The following is a 23785-nucleotide window of genomic DNA, read 5'->3' as shown; positions in this document are numbered from 1 at the left end:
TCACTCAACTCTGGATATACTTCTGCCTCTCTCTGAGCAATGGTTGGAGGCTCTCAATCTCAAACAAGAGATTAGGACCGTATGAAAAATTTGTCTAAAACGCTGGTGTACGTCGAATACGTTATGGGTAAGTTTTGTGTATATATATATATATATATATATATATATATATATATATATATATATATATATATATATATATATATATATATATATATGTTAAGAGCACGCTGAAGCACGCTGACATAAGTCGTAGTACGCCGAGTTCGTCGACAAATTTTAAGCATGCTCAAAATTTTGACGTATGCCAGCGTATGACTCACACGTTCCGCATACACTGGCCATAAGTTGTAGGCACATTATGCGATCGTTGACACACGTCGACACACGTTACTTGTAAGTTACTCATAAGTCGAAACACGTCGAGGTAATGTTTAGCGTACCCGAAACTTATTTCTAACCTATGAGTAACGTGCTTTGAACCTATGTGTAACGAACCTCCAACGCATATTGACGTATGCAGACGTATTTGATTGACGTCTTCCGGACGACCACAGAACTTACTGAACGTGTTTCTAACTTACAGCTACCGTATAATGGCGTATTGGCAGCGCTTAGGTGAATTGGTATATGAAAATGGGCTTCACACAGGAGGAACCCGTCAGTGTTCCAGACTCCATGGTTTTTTTTTCTTCGGCATGACGGTGATGTTGACACTTCGATTTCTAGTGCGGTTATGATTTAGATCGTTGAGCGGCAGCCTATTAATAGCTTATGCCACGTGATCGTCGGCAATACGCTGCCGCGCTATGCATAAGTTAGACTATCGTTGGGCATACGTTGTGAACGCCGACAACACGCTAAGCATTCGTTGGTATAAGTTATCTATAAGTTATCGAAACGTTCTGTGTACGTTACTAATACGTTATGCATACGTCCGACTCGTTATGAATACTCCCAAAACTGAAAAAAAACATCAATAGTTCAGTGTAGAAAAACATGAAAGAAAAATGCCGAAAAAAACTTCGAAGAATGCTGCAAAGAAGTCTCCTGGCCGTGGCCGTGGACACGGACGCAAGGAGGATCCAGCATCACCCACACCCTTACCATCACGCTCACCTACTACTACTGACATGGACGTACTACTACTACTACTACTACTTCTACTACTAGTAGTACTACTACTACTACTGCCACGCTCACCTACTACTACTACTACTGATACTACTGGCATGGACATCTACTCAACATGGAGTCTGAAACACTGACGGGTTCCTCCTGTGTGAACCCCATTTTTATATACCAATTCCCCTCAACGCTGCCAATACGCCATTATACGGTAGCTGTAAGTTAGAAACACGTTCAGTAAGTTCTGTGGTCGTCCGGAAGATGTCAATCAAATACGTCTACATATGTCAATATGCGTTGGAGATACGTTACACATAGGTTCAAAGCACTGTGGGGGAAAAATTTATATTAATGTATTTTAAATTGTAACAAATGGAGTTTCAGAAATGTAACTTTTATGCTGCAAGTTGAATTGGCTGTCATTTCTGGCCAAAAGACTTTTGCCCTAAATGATAAGAAATGTGTTGTTCTGGAGCAGAGTGACCGAGCTGATAAATGAACAGGTCAGGTCAGGTATGGGAGCATGTGCCAGAACAGCACGTCGCTGCGTCCACTTTCCGCCGGTACTCCAGGGGCCTCCGTCTGGCCATCCCCCAGGCAGATGCCAGGCCCATCTCCATCTCCTTGAGATGATGGTCAACCTGTTGCAACCATGAGGCACGTGGTCGACCCACTGGCCTCCTCCACTCATGAGACTCCCTCGCTGAGAGAATCTGGTGAGCAGGATCAGAGTCAGGAAAACGAGCCACATGTCCATACAGCCACAACTGTCGCTCACGGACTATGCAGGTAACAAATCTCATCCGAGTCTCTCTCAGCAACCGCTCGTTGGACACAAAATCCGACCAGCGATAGCCAAGGATTCTCCGAAGAGACCTGGTATCAAAGGAATTAAGTCTCCGTCTCAGATCCTTGGTCAGAGTCCAAGTCTCGCACCCATAGAGCAAGACTGGAAGTACCAAGGACCTGAAGACTCGGACTTTCGTCCTCCCGCACAGGTACCGGCAGCGCCACACCCCATGATCCAGTGAATCCATGACTCCCCAGGCCCGACCCAGACGTCTATTGACCTCTGACTCGCAGCCAGCAGAGACATGAATATCACTGCCAAGGTAAGTGAATCTCTCCACGACCTCAACATCCTCACCACAAACAGACACAGACAGGACAGCAGCATCCAAGATGTCACCGAAACCCTGGATCTTAGTTTTGACCCAAGACACCCGTAATCCCAACGGCTCCGACTCCTCATTCAGCACCTCGAGGGCCCCCAAGAGGATGTCTAAAGTCTCCGCAAAGATGACTGCATCATCTGCAAAGTCAAGGTCCGAGATCTTGACATTCCCAAATGACGCACCGCAACTTGATCTCTCCGACATCCTCCCTAGAATCCAGTCCATACAAGTGCTGAAAAGTGTGGGGGCAAGTACACATCCCTGACGAACTCCAGTAACAACTGGAAATAAGTCAGAGATGGTACCACCACACTTCACAGCACTCTCAGTACCAGAGTAGAGTTCAGACATCAGATCGATCAGTTTTGGTGGCACCCCACGAAGACCAAGAATCCTCCAGAGGACATCCCGATTCACTGAATCGAACGCTTTACAGAGATCAACATAGGCTGCAAGCAGCCCCTGCCGAAACTCTCGTCTGCGTTCGGTGAGGACACAAAGTGCAAGGACACGGTCAATCGTTGACCTCTTTGGTGTAAAGCCTGACTGCTCTGGACGCTGGTGCTCAAGCAGATGGTGACGAACCCTATCGAGAATTATCCGAGCAAAGACCTTGCCCGGCACTGAGAGCAGCGTCACCCCTCGGTAGTTGTTGCAGTCTTGGCGATCACCCTTCCCTTTCCAGAGAGGGACAACAAGGCCCCTCTTCCAGTCAGTTGGGATGATGCCTGTGTTCCAGGCAGAGCACAAAACTGCATGCAACGACACGAGTGCAGCATTTCCACCAGCCTTGAGAAGTTCGGCATGGATGCCACAGATCCCTGGAGCTTTGCCCTGTTTCAACTGGTTCACCGCAGCCCGGGTTTCCACAAGCGTAGGTGGACCACAGTTGATTCGAGGGTCAGCAACAGGGATTGTAACACCCTTGACGTCCAACTCGACAGTTGGGGGATCAGCCTGGTACAACCGCTCAAAGTAACCGGCCTAGCGGGCCTTCACTTCAGACTCCTCTGTCAAGAGCCTACCACTCTCTGCTCGAACTGCAGTGCTCCGAGGGATGGGCTTGGATGAACGTAATGCGCGAATTCCCCTGAAAGCGGGACGAGAATCACCTGTCCACAGGTGATGCTCTACCCCCTCACAGATTCCTCGCACATAGGCCTCCTTGTCCACCCTCAGTGCACGTACAGTTTTACGCCTCAGCTCCCTGAACAGCTCAGCTCTGCCATTCAGCCTGGCCCTGCGACTCTGGTCAATGGTATCCAGTGTCCCTTGAGAGACAAAATTCTTCTTTGCCCTGCGGTGAGCTCCAAGGCATCCACCGGCAACATCAAGGACGGTGGTCTTGAAGGCGCTCCACAACTCTTCAGGACCCCCAAAGCACCCAGACCCCCCAAGTGTCCACTCAGCCTGTTCGCAAACTCCTCAGCTACTCTCTCATCCCTGAGCTTGGCAACATCCAGCCTCGGCTGGGATGGTACCATTCTCCAGGATTTAAGGTGCAGCTTTAGAGTTGCTACAACAAGCCTGTGGTCAGTATTGAGGAACTGAGCACTCCGGTAGACCCTGCAGTTCTGGATCATCCTCCAATGACCGTCAATGAGGACATGGTCAATCTCCTTTGCCACACCGCCAGCGTTGGAATACCAAGTCCAGCGATGAGCTTGTGGGCGCTGAAACCACGAACCAGCCACCCTAAGTCCATGACTTCTTGCAAAGTCAAGGAACTTAGTGCTATTCTGGTTCATAGTTCCTGACCCATGGGGACCAACACACACCTCATAACCATCCCTATCAGTTCCAGTCGATGCATTGAAATCCCCCAAGACTAGAAGTGTATCTCGTCTGGGGCACTGATCAACCACAGACTCGAGTGTGGCGTAGAATGCATCCTTCACGGTGAGATCACTCGCCTCAGTCGGAGCATAAACAGAGACCAGGGAAATGACACCTAAGGAGTGACGAATCCTTAGTCTCATAATACGCTCGTTGACCGGTGTTACCTCAATTATCATTGGGGTCAGCTTATTGGACAGAGCTACAGCAACTCCTTGGGTATGGTAACCATCAGAGCGACCAGACCAATAGTAGGTGTAACCATCCACCATTATCTCGCCGCAATCCGGTCTCCGAACCTCAGAGAGAGCTGCAATCCCGATGTCCAAACGCTTGAGCTCAGATGATAACAGAGACAGGTGATCATCCTCTCTTAGGGATAGGACATTCCAGGCACCCACCCGAAGGGACCGCCTCAGGTTAACCCAAGGAGACCGCAGTCTGGTGGACGACACCTCAGCACCACTCCGACACACTCTCCCGCAATCCGACCCAGGGATGTTACCCTGTGGTTTCCCTCCTATCAAAGATTGGGGGTCCCGAAGGCTTTGCCCCAATCCCGTCATCCGGTGAGCTGCCCTGCGAAGGGAAGCTGCGCAGGAGGTACTCCCACGGAGTGGGTTATCAGATTTTTTTGCGTTTTGCGGAATGAAGGGTTTTACGGTGGCCGGAGTGCAAATCCTGCCACCAACCTCCTAATAAGAAGTAACCCAACTGCAGGAGGATGTCCGCAGACACAGTTGGGCACTAGATATGGATGGCCGTTGGCTCACAAGGAGCTCCTCCGCCCTTTGACAGGTTTTGTTTTTAATCCTGCTGGGTGTCCATATCCAAACACCCTCCTCACCAGAAAACCTGGTGGGGGAGACGGTTTAGTCGCCGACAACCCGACCATGGAACAGGTTAGTACAGGTTTACATGGTACCTGTAGCAGGTCACAGATCGAACCTGACCTGACAACAATCCCGTCATCCCACGGAGTGGGTTGATAAATGAACCTTTGCTTAGAAAATGTACGAAGTGGCTTTTTGTCTAAAAGACACGTCTACAGTCTGGGTGAATATCCCCCAACCTCTCTCTCATGGAAGTATAAAATATTTTGAAAGGCACATTGTTCTCAGTACAAGCACGTGAGGAAGTATAGTTTATCAGTGGCTTGTACTCCTTGGAACTGACCAAGTACCAAGTTAGAATAAAACTCTCTGATGTAATGTAGAAGTGAATTGAATCGGGTTGGTCTAACTGTAAACTAAAGTAAGAATAAATGAAATAGAACCAAATAATATTGCAACAAATGGGGATTCTTAAGTTCATTGTACAAAGGTGAGAAGTGTATGGTGTATTATTAGGAAATAAATTGTTCCACAAGGAAGGACTTGTGTGGACATCAGATTTATCAGTGTCGATAGGGTTTTTGTAGGATTTTATAATCAAATCGGACAAACGTTAAACTCTGTCTGAAGTCAAATAGGATTCCACAATCGGCCAGTTAGAATCCTTCAGGAGGACAATGATCACAACAAGGTGGGTTTAAAAAAAAATCCACATCAGCACGTTACTCATAGGTTAGAAATAAGTTTCAGGTACGCTAAACATTACCTCGACGTGTTTCGACTTATGAGTAACTTACAAGTAACGTGTGTCGAGGTGTGTCAACGATCGCATAACGTGCCTACAACTTATGGCCAGCGTATGCGGAACGTGTGAATCATACGTGTCACACATGGCGTGTCACACAGGAAAAGGATCTGGAGGTGCAATAGATTTCGGGGGTAGAGTGGGGTGGGGGAGGGTAGACAGAGATATATATATATATATATATATATATATATATATATATATATATATATATATATATATATATATATATATATATATATATATTGTAACGTTTGAGGGGGGGGGGGTATGCATTCAAAGGGTAATTAGGATGTTTAATTAGGTATGCCATGCTGTTCGAGTTTACCAGGATCTCGATGTAATAAGTAGCAATTCAGTGGTGATAAGTTGTCTAGTAAATGTTCATTTCTTCAAGGGGGAAATGATAATTGTCACGTAATTAGATAGGGACACGGGATAGGGTAAGTGTGTCTGCGTAAACCCCTTTTAGTAGTCCCTGGAGGCTGGCCGTGACGTCACAGGTCAGGGCTGCGGATGGCTCCGCCCCGTGATCACGATTGGCGGAAGGCGACGGCGGTGGGCCAATAAAACGGCTCGATTGGAAGTGACGAGGACGGGAGGATAAAAAGGTTCTGTTCGGGGTCGAAAAGGAAAGAGGAAGAAGATCGGGACAAAAAGATCGTGTTTTTTTGGTGTGGAGGCTGTTGCGCGGGAAGCGTACTTGTTGTTGTGCTGATTCGATCGTGTTCTTCATCGTGTCTTGGAGCCTTGCTGAGCCTCGTGCCTCACCTTGGTTGGCTCTGGGGTTCTGCTGACTCGAAGTACGGGGTCGAACGGCGGGCGGACCTGCCTCCCTCTCCTGCTCGCAATTTGGCGCCAGAACTGGTTCCCTGGCGGCTGTGAGCGGACTTGGGCCAGGACCAGGAGGTCGACAGCACCACGGTTTCTCCTGACCCCCCTGACGAGAGCAAGGCCAGCTCGTTCGACGCTGATCCAGGGACAGTTGCGTCCACACCACAGTCCAGCCTGACCACCAGAAGTAGCTACGTTGTGTGTGTGTGTGTGTGTGTGTGTGTGTGTGTGTGTGTGTGTGTGTGTGTGTGTGTGTGTGTGTGTGTGTGTGTGTGTGTGTGTGTGTGTGTGTGTGTGTGTGTGTGTGTGTGTGTGTGTGTGTACTTGGCACCTTAGAGGGTTTGAGAATTGTATATTCATTGGAATTGTCTGTGTTTTCCCCACGCCCGATCCCACACCATCCCGTCGAATCGCCCCGGATCCCTTTTCTTGCCGAGTCTTGTTATTTCTGGTTAATAATAAAAACAAATAAACATCATCAACTCAGTGAAAAGCGACTCGTGCCACCTTCCCCGTCCCGTTTGCGGTAGAGCGATTAGAACTGCCATGTTTGGGTTATAAATAAATAAACCGCCTCCATCGTTTCGGCTCATTCTACGTTGGCGGGACTGTTCAAGTCCCGTGGACGTCACTATATATATATATATATATATATATATATATATATATATATATATATATATATATATATATATATATATATATATATATATATATATATATATATATATATATATATATATATATATATATATGGGGTAGAGGGGTAGATAGCAGACAGCACAGTCAGCTATAGGTAAAGCTAACAGGATTTGAGGATGTATTTGTAGGGGGATAAATTGTAAATCAGTTGTCCATTCTGAGACATTACACACCTTATAAGAATTCAGTGAGCCCTCATCTAGAATACTGTGTACAGTTATGGTCACCACATAGGAAGGACAAAGCTGCCACGAAGAGGTTGCAGCATCGGGCGAGATTCGGGGCTAAGGTATGAAGAGCGGAACAGGGATTTATGCACTGGAAAGGAGGAGATTATGAGGAAATTTGATTGAGAATTATTTTGGATAGAGAGTCAAGGTTTGTGGAAGAGTGAGAACACAGAACGGATCAGGAGGCAACAGAACAAAAGAAACAGCAAAAAGGAAAGGAGGAAATGCCAACAACAAGGCCGAGGGACAAAATAGACGGAGTCTGACAAAAAGGGAAACATACTTATATGTACTATATATCGTAGCGGGTAGGGATGAGGGGTAGTTGAGAATGCAGGGGGTGGATGAGACAAATCCAGAAAAAAACTCTCAGGAAGGGAAGACTAGAAAAAAAATTGCAGTGGGGGTGAGAGTTTGAGGGAGTAAGTATGTGGTTTAACAGGGGGTGAGAAAAAGAGCATAGTTTTGGATGGGGGATGTTCTGAGATGGTGGTGAACGGTTGGCTTGAAGACCTGGAGGGAAGAACGAGATTGAAGGGAATGTGGAAGTTGGTTCTACAGGTGGGGAAAAAGAGGAATAAATGAGTGGAGGTGAGCAGTGATCCTGGATTTTGTGAGCTTCACCAGGAGGTTGCTGGTAAACCACATGTGCCCTGCAGAGACCTGGGGAGGGGGGCGGGGAGACAAAGCATGGATATGGCAGAGGGTGCAAGAAAATGAAGATAATGTTTAAGATAATGAAGGATATAGACAAAATAAGTGTAGAAGAGTTTTTCACCATAATATACAGGGACAGGATCAGGGGCTGGGATTGATGCCTACGAGTCAAGAAGATGAGGGTTCGGACAGTATTAAGGCTGGGGTTTTTCAGTCAGAGAGTAGCTAGTGCATGGAATGGTCTCTCTAGAAAGGTCATGGTGGCAAAAAGAGTAAACAGCTTTAAATTGGAATTACATAGGTACTTAGAGCATTAGGCATAGAGTGTTACAGGGATATTAGCTGGACCTGAAGCTCGCTTGTGTGTGGATGGGAGATGGTTTCTGGGGTTGGTGTAACGCAGTCATGGTAAGCCGAATGGCCAGATATCTTTGTGGATCTTTGGCCTCCTGTGCCAGAGATCTTTGTGTATCGTGAATCATCCACTGGAAGAGTGGAATCCAAATTGAATATGAACATATGTATGTATATATATATATATATATATATATATATATATATATATATATATATATATATATATATATATATATATATATATATATATATATATATTGTTATGGATGTCAGAATCGGATCTCACGAATGCATACATTTAAGTCCTCAGACAGGTATTTCCCTAAATGCATGTCCAGGATAGACCCATCCCCATGTCTGGTGGGATTCCAATTTCGATGCTTTGGAGAAGGGTATGGAATAGATTCCCTTTCTTATGGGATGGCCTTTTTCTCTTTACGACAGACACATTCATGCACGTGAGATAGCTGTTAGCCCAACAGAGGCTCGTCTACCCGCTTTCCATCAGGACACATTGGCTTGGAGGTAGACGATTTATTTACATCTTGGACTTGTAGGACATTTGATTAAGCACACCATGGGCTTTTCCTGACTAGTTATTCTGATGGTCAAATATGGCTGTGGATCATTTACCTCACCACCTTTCATTGACGTTCGACACCCATGTCTTTCACTGACGTTGACGTCCACCTTTTCCCATCAACGCTTGATGCCCCGTTTGGCAGCTCTATAGATGCTGGCTGGCTCTTGTTCGTGTCGGGCTGAACGAGGAAGGAATGTTCACGAGGTCGACGGTTGGTCACGTGCAACAATGCATCAATAGGCAAGATGGATTTGGCTGAAGTCTGCTTGAGGCTCCGCCCAGAATGGCCACCTGTAAAAAGGATGGGAGGACCGTTTTTCTGACAGTTTGTGACAGCTGGGTTATGGTTATTTTCAGCTCCAGTCAGTTCAGTCAGATGGTTGGTGAGCTGGAGGCAGAGAGACGGTTGGTGAGTTGGTGACAGCTTCAGTGCCTTACAGCTCCTCACAAAAGCTCCTCACAGTGCCTCACAGCACCTCAGCACCTTACAGCTTCTCACAATACCTAACATCACTTCAGCACCTCACAGTGCCTTACAGCTCCTTACAGCTCCTCACAGCTGTCCGTTGCTTGTGGATCCTGGTGGCTCCTGATGGTGGGTGAAAGGTTGGACCATTCCTGCTGGTTCTGCTCAGGACTTGCTCTTGGCGTACCTGATTCTTGGTGTCTCTGGTTTATTGGGGTGACGAGATGATGTTGTTTGGTGTTCAAGCCTGTTTGCGAATATGTAAGAATGTCGGCATACGCTGGCTAAAACATACGCTGGCTAACAGCCTGTTTGCGAATCAAGATAAGATTGGTGCTTTGCCGAGGGCGCGCCCCATTCAGGAAGCCACATGACCTCTAGTTAAACAGCAAAATTAGACAGTGGGCACTGGAATTCGTGGTTAACTGATTGGCATTCGTGGTTGTAAAGCAACCCACTGTACCACGAAGTTAATTGTGAGTGGTGGCCCCAGGTCCTGCTCTTCTGAGGAGAAACCGGGATAAACCCCCTCATCATACACTCGGTACCCGTGGCCGTAACAATATATATATATATATATATATATATATATATATATATATATATATATATATATATATATATATATACATATATATACATATACATATACATATACATATATATACATATATATATATATATATATATATATATATATATATATATATATATATATATATATATATATATATATATATATATATATATATATATATATATATATATATATATATATATATATATATATATATATATATATATATATACATATACACATATATATATATATATATATATATACATATATATATATATATATATATATATACATATATATATATATATATATATATATATATATATATATATATATATATATATATATATATATATATATATATATATATACACAAGCTAACCCCTTTCTCCCCCACAAATAATGTGTTGTGAGATTGATTGCATTTTGTGATATCAGATTAAAGGTCCCATGTAATTCAAAAGTTTCTGGTTATTTATATATTAACTTGACCTTCTTAGTGAAGAAATCACCCGTTTCTTTTTTTAAAAATCAACAATGGGATAATTAGACCAATATTTTGAACATTTGTAGTGCTTTTCACAACTTGCTATGCCCCGCCCCTCAAAAAAGTGGAGTTCAGCGAACCGCAGGTCATGTGACCGTTGACATCATCTCCAGAACGCAACTCGCTCAGAGTCGATTGATGAGACATCGTGCGCCGTATATAGTACGTACAAATCCATTGTGCACGTGTTTGCTATCTCACTGAGCGTCTTAATTCCTGTGATTGTTTTGCGAAAGTTTTTAAGAGTTTTAGCCTTACTTTCGAAAATGCCTGCAAGATGTATCATTGCAGGATGCAGCAATACAACCAAAGACGGTGTAAGCCTTCATGTATTCCGGAAAGATGAGAATCTTCGGAGAATATAGATATCTAAAGTCCAGCTGACGAGGGGAAACTGGAAAGGCCCCAGCGACACGGGCGCCATTTGCAGCGCCCACTTCAAAGACAGTGACTTTGATCATGGGCTGTATTCGCTGTTCAGTTTGAAGAAGTTGAGGAGGCTGAAACCTGATGCAGTATCCATCATGAAAAGTAATGTCGTCCGATAAATCCGTCGTCCGTCCGACTAGTCTGATAAATCCGTCGTCCGTCTGACTAGTCCGATAAATCTGACATGCTGTAGCTTTCTTTTATTATTCTCTTTTCTTCATTTTTTTCTACTGGCGCCACATGACGACAGTAGGAATAAAACAAATAAAATTGTAACAGAACGTCAGATTTATTGGACTACTCTAGACAATTGTGTCGCAAGGTGTGTTCTGCACACAAGTTTTCATCGTATCCGGACAGCGAGATTGCTTCGTTTTATGCGCGGAGAGATACGGCCGATGACATGGGCTGGCCTTGCTTGCGATTCATTCGCCACGGAGCAACATGCCCGCTGCGCTGCGCTGGTCACATGACCTCACTAAAATATTTCTGACATCGAGCAGTATGCAAGTCGAATTTACATTATTGAATTACGAATAGGATTTAGTCTAACCAGTTGTTATTGCCAAGTCTTCCTTTGATGTCCTCCCGATCATCATGAACTCCGGGAATTTCATCGCCAGTTTCCTCTGCTTGTCCTGCTTCGGGCTCGAACTGGTAAGGCCGTATTCCATTTCCAGCTGCCTGAACTTCACCTCCCGCGACTACGTTATCCGACAATTCTCCATGTGATTCAGACCAAAATCCTTCATTTCTCTCACACTCACTGTCGTTACCAGACAAATCAAAGTCCATGTCATACATTATTCAAAACCAAATGTTTGATTTTTTTTGAAAGCAGAAATGAACGAAGCGATTGAGTCGACCAATCGAATGTGGAAACACACAGAAAGCCAATAATATAATCACGTAGACCACCCACCCGAGTAATTTACGTGCAGCCTTTGTTATTCTGGAGATGACATCATGTGGGTTACGCCCCTTTCAGTAGATTTTGGCAGAATTTTTAGTGGCGTTCCCAAAGAGGTTTGTTTTTTAAATTTTACATTTTACAGAATGAGTATTGTGAAAAAAACATTGTCATATCTGAAATCACGATGAAAAAAATCCTATAGGACATATATATGCAATATAATATGCAATTTCAGTACTTTTGGGTGTCACGGGACCTTTAAATGTATGAAATATGTTTTATCACTGAACATCCCAAGTAGAATGTGATGTTTTGATAAAAAAATCTATAACTTCATACGTCTATTTTATTTCTTTTTATCGATTCATTTCATATTTGTGTTATTCTTCCAGAATGAATTTATTTTTGTCACCTTCGTATTCATTTTGCATACCTGGGTCAAAACACCAGCTCAGCCAGACACTGAAATACACTTCATTGGAAAAACAACAAGAACTCTTTAGAGTGAAACTTTAGAGTGAAAAGCACACAATAGAGTGAAACTCTTTACATTGAGGGGATTTTTCAATTTAGAGCAAACCCCCTTCTCCTCCACAAACAAGGAAATTCAAAGCAACACGTTGAATGTACACACGCCATCCCATTTGTGTACTTTGTCATGTAAATGCAAAATGAGATGCAAACTCACTCGATATTCTGTTTTCTGCGTCACCAGGCAACCGCTCGGTGCTTAATGAGCTTTTCCCTGCACTGTGAGAATCCATCAATGCTCCACTGCCGTTGTCAATAACATTAATTTTGCCTTTTCGTTATTATTATCGCCTCACAGTCACAGTTGTTATTATCATCAATTACACGAGCTTATGCTCTACAAGAGATGGCGTTGAAGTAGGAGGTATTTTCCAGCAATTCTACCATGGGTGGGAGTCAATACAGATTTGTGTGGTGCACAGCTGTTAACCAGTTGTTGGAAAGAGGGTGTGGGTTGGTGGGGGGTTGCTGCATTGGTGAATGTGTGGGAATCCCTGTATGGTCAAAGTGAGTGAATGCAGATTGGTGGCAAGGTATGCAGACATGCAGACAGGTCAATTGAAGGGGTGGTGAGATTCGCAGCGGTTCTTGAGAAAGAAATTGGGACTTTTTTTTTAGATGAGAGGCTGAGAATGTGGTTGGAGGGTCACGGCATCAGGGGATGGTTAATGGAAGGCAAAGGTTGAAGGTGTTTTATACGAATGTCAGGAGCTTGAATGGAAAGTTGGAAGAGCTGGAAGCTAGGGTGAATGGCGAAAGGTATGACATTGTTACTGCAAGCGAGGCTTGGTTTAGTGAGAAATCCAACTGGAGGATGGGAATTAAAGGCTGTGGGATTTATAGGTGTGATAGAAGAGAAAAAGGGAAGAGGTGTTGCAGTTTGGGTTAAAGACAGTGTTGTATTGAGAGAAAGGCATGACATTAAGGTGGGAATTAATGTGGCGGATTCTATGTGGTAGAGATTAGAGATTGCAAGAATAGTAAGATACTTGGAGGATGTTTTTTCCAAAGCTCCTGTGTGAGGGAAGAGCAAGAAAGATGGGAACGTGAAGAATTCAGAAAGGCATGTGATAAGGAAACAGTATTGATTATGGGGGATTTTAATTTGTTGGGAATAGATTTGGTGCAAGAACAGGGGAAAGGCAGAGCAGATTTTCTATCACTTAGCTAAGATTGCTTTTTAACCAGGTTTATAAAAAAAGCTCATGAGGGGGAGTGCAGTGTTAGACCTCTTTTTAGATAAGGATCCCAATATGGTGGAGGAGGTGAATGTAGGAGAACATCTGGATGGGAAGCACAACTCTTATTGTTGAGGAGTAAAGTTCAGGATAGAGGTGTAAGGCTGTTGGATTTTAAGAGGGCAAACGTTGAGAGTACACGACCACAAGAGGTGATTTGGGAGCTTTAGATTTGGTAAAGTTAATGAGGTCTGCATCGGACAGGTGGACAACCTTCAAGAACGAATGTTTAGGGTACAGAGTATAGGTACTGTATATTCCATTGACGTGTAAAGGTAGAGGTATAGGCAGAATGAACAGGGTGGTTGATCAGGGAGGTACGCAGTATAATTAAGGGTAAGCAAAAAGCATTCATTAAGTACAAAATAACAGGACTGGACTCTGATTCACACCAACATTGGAGGAAACAGAGACTAGATGAAAAGAACTTGGGAGACCAAAAGAGAATATGAAAAGAACATAGCCAAAAAATATTAAACATAACAGAAAAATATTCTTTAAGTATATAAGATGGAAGGAAAGGGTTAAGAGGAGTCTGCTCCCTTGAGGATTAGAACTGGACATCATCTGTGTAACAGAATTCTTCCTCCCACAGGACGTCCCTGACTCCTTCGTGTCTCTCCCTGGCTACACACAAGTGTGTGTCTACCTTCAGAAGAGCCAGAAAACAACATCTGTCCACTATCTCAAGAATGACCTTTCAAGCTTGTCTCCTTCCTCTGAAACCTGGTGATGTTTTGTCAAGTCTGTCTCTGGTATATGCTCCCTTTCTATCGCTTCCTTCACTTCAAATGGCATCAGAGCCGACACCACTCGTTAGAAGGACAAATGCCTCAATTCTGTGTTTGCTTCAAAACCTTGTGTCTCTAATCCCTTCTTTTCTCTCTGTACCCCCCCCCTTCCCAGTCATATGCAAATGCTCCTGAATTCTGTGTCTTTTGCACCTGAAAATGTGGAGAAGTTTTTGGCAACCCCCGACTCCGCAACTGGACTGGACGGAATCAGCTTACATGTCCTAAAAACCTGCTCTGCTGCGCTTGCGCTTTCTCTTTCTGCCTTTTTCACCCTGTCATTTCCTATAGGTCATCTTCCTTCTGCTTGGAAATCAGCCAACATCACAGCATTAAATAAAAAAGGTGCAAAAATGGATCCCATCAACTCCAGACAAATTAGATACTTTCAATCATCAGCAAGATCATGGAATCCATCATTGCAGTTGACATGAAATCATTCATTGTCTCCAACAGCATCATCTCAGATCATCAATTCAGATATGGATTCAGACCTGGACACGTTACTTCTACTCTCCCAACAAAGGTAGAGGCCGTTAATATCAGACACGAAATCAGGGCCGTCTCTCTGGACATATCTCGAGCTTTTGATACAATCTGGCATCCTGCCTTGCTCTCCAAACTGTCTGCCGATGGAATCCAAGTCCAACTCCACTCTTCGATTACTGACTTCCTCCACTCTCGAAGACAATGTGTGTCTCTCAACGGAACCCTTCCATCTCCTCTCCCTGTCGAGGCTGGAGTACCCCAAGGCAGTGTTCTCGGCCCCATATTATTCCTAATATTCATCAATTGTCTCACTGACTTACTGGAAAAGCCTCTAATATCTCTACTGATGACTCCACTCCTTGCCAAGAAATCCCTCATCCCTCTGACAGACAGGCAGCAGCCTCTTCCCTCTCCACAGAGCTTGACAAAATCACCAACTGGTCAAACACCTGGAATATCTCTATCTATCTATCTCTCTCTCTCTCTCTCTCTCTCTCTCTCTCTCTCTCTCTCTCTCTCTCTCTCTCTCTCTCTCTCTCTCTCTCTCTCTCTCTCTCTCTCTCTCTCTCTCTCTCTCTCTCTCTCTCTCTCTCTCTCTCTCTCTCTCTCTCTCTCTCTCTCTCTCTCTCTCTCTCTCTCTCTCTCTCTCTCTCTCTCTCTCTCTCCCTCCAAAAGGACCGTACCACAATCCCCTATAAGAGGTTCAGTCACTCAAACTCTTGGGTCTCACTCCCAGACATGATCTCTCTTGGGCAAGCCACATTTCAAAATTGGCTTCCAAAGTCAGATGCCGACTGGGCATCCTCTGTTGTGCAAAGTCTTTTCTTGGTACTCATGAGCTCTTATCCACCTCCAAGGCTTTCATCTGCAGCTTGATGTAGTACTGCTCTCCCCTCTGGGCTGGCTCCCCTGCCTTACATCTTGCTCAGCATGATGCTGTGGAAACAAAGGGCTTCAATATCATTGGAATCTCTCACGATGAAGTTGAGTCGATGGGCCTATCACTTTGCCATCGCCGACAGGTCGGTGGTCTCCGTCTTCTTCTGCCTCATTTCTGGACTTACACCCTCTGCCCTCTCAGTGCTTTGTCCCCTCAAGGTATCTGCAGGAACCATGTGGTCTACCAGCAACCCCCTCTTTGTGAAACTACCTAAATCCAGAATCACTGTTCACCTCCACTCATTATTCCTCTTTTTTCCCACCTGTGGAACCAGCTTCCATACTCTCTTCAATCTCATTCTTCCCTCCAGGTCTTCAAGACTGCTGTTCACCATCATCTCAAGTCACCCCCCATCCAAAAACATGATCTTTTCTACACCCATTAAATCACCTTTGCATTCCTCCCAAAATTTTACTTATGTATCCACATTGTCCACCGTTTGTGGTCTCCCTTACCCCTCATTGTTACCTGCCTCCCTTGTTTGTCCATCTCCATCTTTCTCCCGACGCCCTGCTGTTGGTGTTTTCCCCTTTCGCCTGTTGTTCCTTTTGTTGTGTTGTGTCCTAATTTGTCCCGTCTCATAACTTTTCTACGAGCATAGAGCATGTATATTTTTTAAAAATTAAAAAAAGAACAGGATAATTGGTGGACAATGTGGGTAAGATGGCAGGCTTATTAAATAGTTTTTTGCCTCGACATTTACACAGAAACAGTCGATGGAACTTCCAATGGCTGAGATCTATCTTGGGGTGAGCAAGGGCTTTTAGAATAGATCCAAGTGTGAGTAGAGGAAGTGAAGGGGATTGGAGAATAGCAAATGTAACAACACTAAGAAAGGTTCCAGAGAATAATTGGGGAACTATAGACCCGTTAGTTTGACTTCAGTTGTGGGGAAGGTGTTGGACACAATAATTAAGGGATGGATAGGGAACCATGTGAATAATTTCAAGCTCATTAAAGGTGGTCAGTTTGGATTTACCTAATGGAGGTCATGTTTAACAAATTTATTAGAATTCTATAAAATCGTTTCTGACTGGGTGGATGTATGGAAGTGCAATGGATGTCGAGTATCTGGAATTTTAGAAGGCATTTGATAAGATACCCCATAGAAGGTTTGCAGCTAAGTTGAGGGTTTGTGCAATGGCTGGTCAGATAACTAACTGGATTGGAAACTGACCTCGTGATGGGAAGCAAAGAGTGGCTGTGAGTATGAGGATGTGTGGCTGGGAGGATGCAAGTAGTGGGGAATCTCAGGGATCGGTACTGGGAACATTATTATTCCTAATTTACATAAAGGATTTGGATAGCAGGTTAAGAGTTGACTTTCCAAATTTTAAATGATACCAAACTTGGACGTAAGTTAGACAAGTCTGAAGACGACGATGGTTCACGAGCGGTATTTGACGATGTAGATCGTCTCATCCTTGACTTCTGAAACAATGTGATAATGTTTGACCAAGTTATAAAAATGATCAACACGATGTGGTACGAGTGACAGGTTATTTGCTGCAAAATGTCGAAAACCCGGTTTCGTTCAACAACTTAAAAAATTTGACCTTTGCATAACCTTTAAAGGACACAAAACAATGTTGTGGACATTAAAATAAGGAAGCAGGATACGTGCTATAGCGTATTGGAGTTAGTTCGTCGAAGAAGGTCGAAAACCCGGTTCAATTCCCACAACTTTGAAAATTTGACCTTTGTGAACTTTAAAGGTCAAAGGTCAAGGATTAAGACCTTTGGTGCAAAACTTCCTCTGGAACATTCCAGGAACAATATAACGTCATATAGGCTATATGGCATTTCGTACTCCTCGGAATTATCCATACTTTGATGAAATCAGCGTAAAAACAAACTTGAAGGGGGCGCCACGGGCAAGGTGTTCGAGATAGAGCAAAATGATTTCAAGACTTTAGGTGGGGAATGACCTCAAGATTATGCATAAAAAATATTGTCATCCTCGCTCTCAAAGTTTGGGCGGTCGTATGATTTTTATGTCAAAATTCGCAATTTTCTAAGTTCGTGACCTTGTGACCTTGACCTTGGGACGAAAATGAAAAATTGAGCTCCGTGGGGCTATGCAGGTGCCATTGGGCTAACCAAATACTGAAACCCCTGCCAGATTCGACAAACCCCCTAGGAGAAGATGCAAATTGAAATCGGCTACCCCCTAAAAACACAATTCGCAATTTTCTAAGTTCGTGACCTTGTGACCTTGACCTTGGGACGAAAATGAAAAATCGAGCTCCGTGGGGCTATGCAGGTGCCATTGGGCTAACCAAATACTGAAACCCCTGCCAGATTCGACTAACCCCCTCGGTCCTCAGAGAAGATGGATTTTTATGTCAAAATTCGCAATTTTCTAAGTTCGTGACCTTGTGACCTTGACCTTGGGATGAAAATGAAAAATAGAGCTCTGTGGGGCTATGCAGGTGCCATTGGGCTAACCAAATACCAAAAACCCCTGCCAGATTTGACAAAACCCCGAGGAGAAGATGCAAATTGGAATTGGCTACCCCCTAAAAACACAATTCGCAATTTTCTAAGTTCGTGACCTTGACCTTGGGATGAAAATGAAAAATCGAGCTCCGTGGGGCTATGCAGGTGCCATTGGGCTAACCAAATACTGAAACCCCTGCCAGATTCGACAAACCCCCTTGGAGAAGATGCAAATTGAAATCGGCTACCCCCTAAAAACACATGTTTTTTTGGGCGTGGCTCTGCCCATTATGGGCGCACCACGTCCATTCTCAGGAAAACACAACTAGATCGTGATATAAACCTCCCACCAAAATTTTTTCAGGATCGGATCAAAACCCACGTAGCTATGCTCGGGACAGACAGAGAGACAGACAGAGAGACAGACAGAGAGACAGACAGACAGACACACCAATAACGAATATAGTAGTCACTTATTTTTTTCGTGAACCAATTACACGATGGAAGGGGCAGTCTTGGATCATGTCACACATGATAAGGATCTGTGTGGGGGAATACATATGAGGCGGTCAGCAGACAGGACAGTGCCAGGCAGCGAGCTATCGGTGAAGCTAACAGGGTTTTCGGTTGTATTCATAGGGTAATAAATTATAAATGAAAAGATGTAGTGTTAACACTGTGTAGGAATTTAGTGAGGCCTCATCAAGAATGGACAGTTTTGGATACCACGTCTGAGGAAGAATATATCTACAATGGAGGAGGTTCAGTGTAGGGATACTAGATTGATTCCTGGGCTCGCTCGCCGAAGCTATGAGGAGTGGCTGAATGGGACAGAACATTAACATCAGAAAGGAGGCGATTATAAGGGGATTTGATTGAGATGTTTAATATAATGAAGAGTATGGACAAAATACATGCAGAAGAGATTTTCAGCAGACTAGACAGGAATAGGACAAGGGGCCATAGCATGAAAGTAAAGAAGAGGAGAGTTACGATGGTAATGAGGTACTCAGGGTCTTTCAGAGTATAGTCAATGCATTGAGTGGACTCCCCAGAGAGGTTGTGGCACCAGAAAGAGGAGATCGGTTAAAATTGAACTTACATTGGTACCTACAAGTATTGGAGATTGAAGGGTGCAAGGATATCGATTGGACGCGCAGCTCGCTTGTGTGTGCATGGGTGATAGTATCTGGTGTTGGTGTACTCTCACGCCAGAGTTCCTTGTTTATCCTTGTAAAGATGAGGTGATGTATATATTAAAATATACTGAACTTCAGGGTTTGGCTATTCGCAAAACATGTTTACCAAAATGAACACCACACCCATTAAAACGCTACCTTTTGTTCGGGCTTTTATGACAAAGTGGAATTACGAGGCTCTCATCTTTAGATACTCAATTGACAGTGTTTGTCCATTTGATGTTGTCGTTTAATCTCCCAGCGACCGAGAGAGGATTCTACAGTTTCTAAAATTGCGTATTATACCCAACCGACTTTAAGTGACAGTTTATAAAAGTAAATAACGTGGAACTTTAAATGTACAAGGAGGCCATTTTGTCCATTATACCTGCACTACATGAATGCCACATTAATGCAATTGTGAGATGGTAACCTGCATGGGTCCTCTCTAATTTACTGTACACTGCTTTCACCAGATGGATGATGCAATATTACTGTTATTTATGATAATAACACAGCTGATTCCATGTTCGAGCATAGCTGAATGCATGTGAGTTTACAATTATCAATTGTTTTTACCCTGCACACACACAAAGCGACAAGCGGGGTTAAGCAATTGGTTGATGTCCGTCCATCCGTCCATCTGTCCACAAATGTCAGTTTATGATCGAGGAACAACAGCATTGAAATTGAATGTTATATTTTGAACACGAATTGGATCATGAATCGGAGAACAAACCTGCTATTTCACAGTACATCGTCTCTGAATTTGTCCCAATCATGCACGCGTGTAGAGAGGAGTGAGATCATTTCTTATTCTGCCTTCTGCCTGACACTGAAACCAAATTGAAAATCATTCCAAACAGGAAACTTGCTGTTTTTAAGGACATCATAAAAGACACATAGAACATGCACGAATAACTAATGTAACGTGTTAGATCAGGCAGTATAACACTTGAACACTGTATATTATATACTTGACTGTAGAACACACATTGCCTTATCACTTCCAAGAACCTCCAGTTTTGCAGGTTCTTGGATACATTAAATAAGGTGGCATGTAAGGTTAGTGTATAAGACTGTTTCAATTGCGCAAAACTTCCAGAATTTTTTTTTTTTTAAACGATCTTTAAAATAATAACTTTATTTAAATTGAAGTATATACTTGAACACTTCATGGGGGTAACGTGAACTGTGACTTGACCAATTGAGATCTGATGAAGGATTCGACGCAAGCATTGTGTGTCGACCATTTATTGAGTCACACAACAATATGCGCCAATGTATGGGATAAATAATATCAAACCCCTGAACAGGAATTACAGTTAAAACTGGTCCAGCCCCTGCATCTTCCCCTACCCCTCATCCTTACCCAGATCCATTGTTTGTCTGTCTACATCTATTTTGTCCTCAGCCCTGCTGTTGGCATTTCCCCCTTTCTCTTTCTGCTGTGTCCTGATCCATTGTGTGTTCTTGCTCTTCCATGAGCGTTAACTTTGTATACAAAAAAACAAACCCCAATGAGTATTGAAACCAAGACTGGAAGAAGTAACCATATATTATAAACAAATAGAAGAACAATCAGAGATTGCAGACCCTCACCAAGACTTGTTTTGTATGGTGTTTGTGCACTGGTGTGTTATGTAATTAACAAGAGACATTTTATTAGAACTGCCACTTTATAACCTGAGATGGTGGAGTGCTCTGAACTTGAACCAATGGAGGGAAGAGGAAGGGGATTCCATCAAGCAGGAGGAAAGAAAAACAAATGTGTTGAGCTGAGGGGGGAGACAATACTTTGGAAGTTTGACAAGGAGAGGGTTGCTGGAAGAATGCCTTTGAGCTGGAAGGACAAAGGGATGAAAGAGCAGGGGGAGAAAGACCTGAGGAGAGGTGGTAGAAAACATAGACCACCAATCTGTCAGCAATGAGAGCTTGAGTAGCATAACCTATACTTAAACTTCTTGGTGGGAGATCAATAATGTTGAGAGTTTTAGATTCCATGGCATCCAAGAGTGACATGAGTGAAGTGGTGGAGCTAGGGGGAGTGCAGGTGGGGGTGGATGGGGTACGGTTGTAGTTTTTTGAATTCCTCAATTTATTTTTTTTCCTCTTTGTGTTACCTTTTTTCGTTTTAGTACACCTTCGATGGTGTTAAGAATGCTGGACAGTAGTGTCGTTTGCCACTCACTTGTTAAATTGCAAGCCAGCGATATGCCAGTGAATTCAAGCCAAAGTCATTGCAGGAAGAAAGCAGCAGTTAATGGATCCGAAAAACAAAACAATTAAACTTGTATCCTCAATTGGAAGATCATCAAGTACACATAGGAACAGTTTAAAAGCTGTGCCCTCTGCTCCCCGATACTTCGTGTGGCTCCATCCAGCCCAGGCATAAAGTTTACCTGCCCGACAAAAGCCATGTACAAAACCAAATACCTTTAATCATGCGCTGTGCCTCATATGGTTCCATGTACCCATCGTTTTCTTTCCCTGCTTCATCCTTTTGGCCCTTGGTTTTCTTCTCAGCATCAAATGGGTCTGCATAGTCTTCCAGGATGATCACCTGCATTAGGTGGATGCATTATTGGGATGTAGAGATGATAAACAGGCATTTAATTAGCTTGGTGTGTGTGTGTGTGTGACATCAAACAAGTTCCTTCCAATTGTCATGCTGTTGATTTAGTCGTGGTTCATTTAATTGGTCAGACCCAGGTGGTCTAGCTACAGGGTAGGTGATGGTGATAGATAACTTCACAACCACATTGTCATTTTCACACACCTCTCCGGTTGTCTAATGATGTGTAGAGCAGTCTCCAATACCGTTTCTAATCCACGTTTACTGACATTGCAACAGGGACACACAACACCCTTACACAAGTTTCTCGTGACATCTGAAAGTTTCTCATCAGATTTCTATCAGATCACATGAGATCAATCAAGAGACTTTCATAAGTGCAGCCATGCATTGATGGACACAATATGATTGCTGTTCTTCATACACATCATGACCAGTAAATAAATAGCTGGTGATGTTTTATCGACAGACAGATACACACAAACCAAGACAATTCACACAAGTAACTGAATCTGAAATCTGTGACCACCAGAGACCACTAACTTGCGGCGTACTTGTTTAGCTGGGGTTACAAAGAAGAAGAAGAGTTACCTGTGTGTTCATGTATACCATTAAATAATAACTCCCAGTCCACCATGCCATATATACTTATATAAAAGGCTTCAAGAATCATTTACTTTTATTCCATATACGTACATTATAATCTGTAGGACAGTGTATATAGCCTACCGGGATGTTCTTGATTGGCTACTATATGCATTGAATTACAATTATGTATTTATTCACCATCCCTGATTAAACATGCATGGAATGGGATTTCAAATTTATTATTATTATTTTCTTTATTATCGATATTATTCTGATAAATGTTGTTATTAGGGGCTGTCCATAAATTACACCGTGTAATATAGAACAATTTTAACTCCCCCCCCACCTCCAATCAACACCTCTCCCCTGGCAATGCACAATAACTCTGGACCAAAGACAACACCCCCCAACCCCCTCAAAATAATTAAATAACACTTTGAGTCAACCCCTTCCCACTCCTCTCCCCCACTACCCTACAACACACCATAACGCTGGGCCAGCCACCAACCGACCCCCGAGGTGTGTTATGTAATAGATTGACGACCCTCATTACAATGTCCAAACTGTGCACAATGACGAGACTACATTTACTGCTGACGTTTCATTTTCGAGCCAGAATAAGTGGTATTAAGTGAAATTCAATGATTGCATTCGTAAAACATTTGGAAAGCTCTGCACTAACAAGAGGGAAATGGACACAGTTTGTGTAATGTTGCGTTCAAAGAACCTTGCATGGGGTCGAATCAGCAACACTTTTAATGTTCCCTTTTTTTTTATTAAAGTTGATCTATTTTTCTGGCCTTCATGACAACCTGGATGTGTGACATTGATTTCGTGTCTGGATGGCATTTCTCAAACAACATCGACGACAAACCTCAAAAGGTTGATGGTAACAGTGAGTGTTTTAAAGGCTCATTAGATCTTAAAAACCCCCTCCCCCC

At 43.4% G+C, this 23785-nt stretch overlaps 1 protein-coding gene across 3 annotated transcripts in view; it reads right to left on the bottom strand.

Moving 5' to 3' along the window:
- Positions 1-23785, bottom strand: part of LOC147015397 (SH2 domain-containing adapter protein D-like) — a 146974-nt gene that overhangs the window by 101112 nt on the left and 22077 nt on the right. For all 3 annotated transcript variants that reach the window (XM_085850111.1, XM_085850110.1, XM_085850112.1), the window contains exon 2: positions 22118-22244. In XM_085850111.1, the coding sequence (XP_085706237.1) occupies positions 22118-22244 (127 nt within the window). The remainder of the gene's footprint in view (positions 1-22117; positions 22245-23785) is intronic.

The sequence above is a fragment of the Eptatretus burgeri genome, chromosome 12, assembly GCF_056783735.1.
Source record: "Eptatretus burgeri isolate ZD-2024b chromosome 12, Ebu_testis_v1, whole genome shotgun sequence".
Taxonomy (NCBI): Eukaryota; Metazoa; Chordata; class Myxini; order Myxiniformes; family Myxinidae; genus Eptatretus; species Eptatretus burgeri.
Note: the sequence above shows the minus strand (reverse complement) of the source record. Positions and strands in the feature narration are given on the sequence as shown.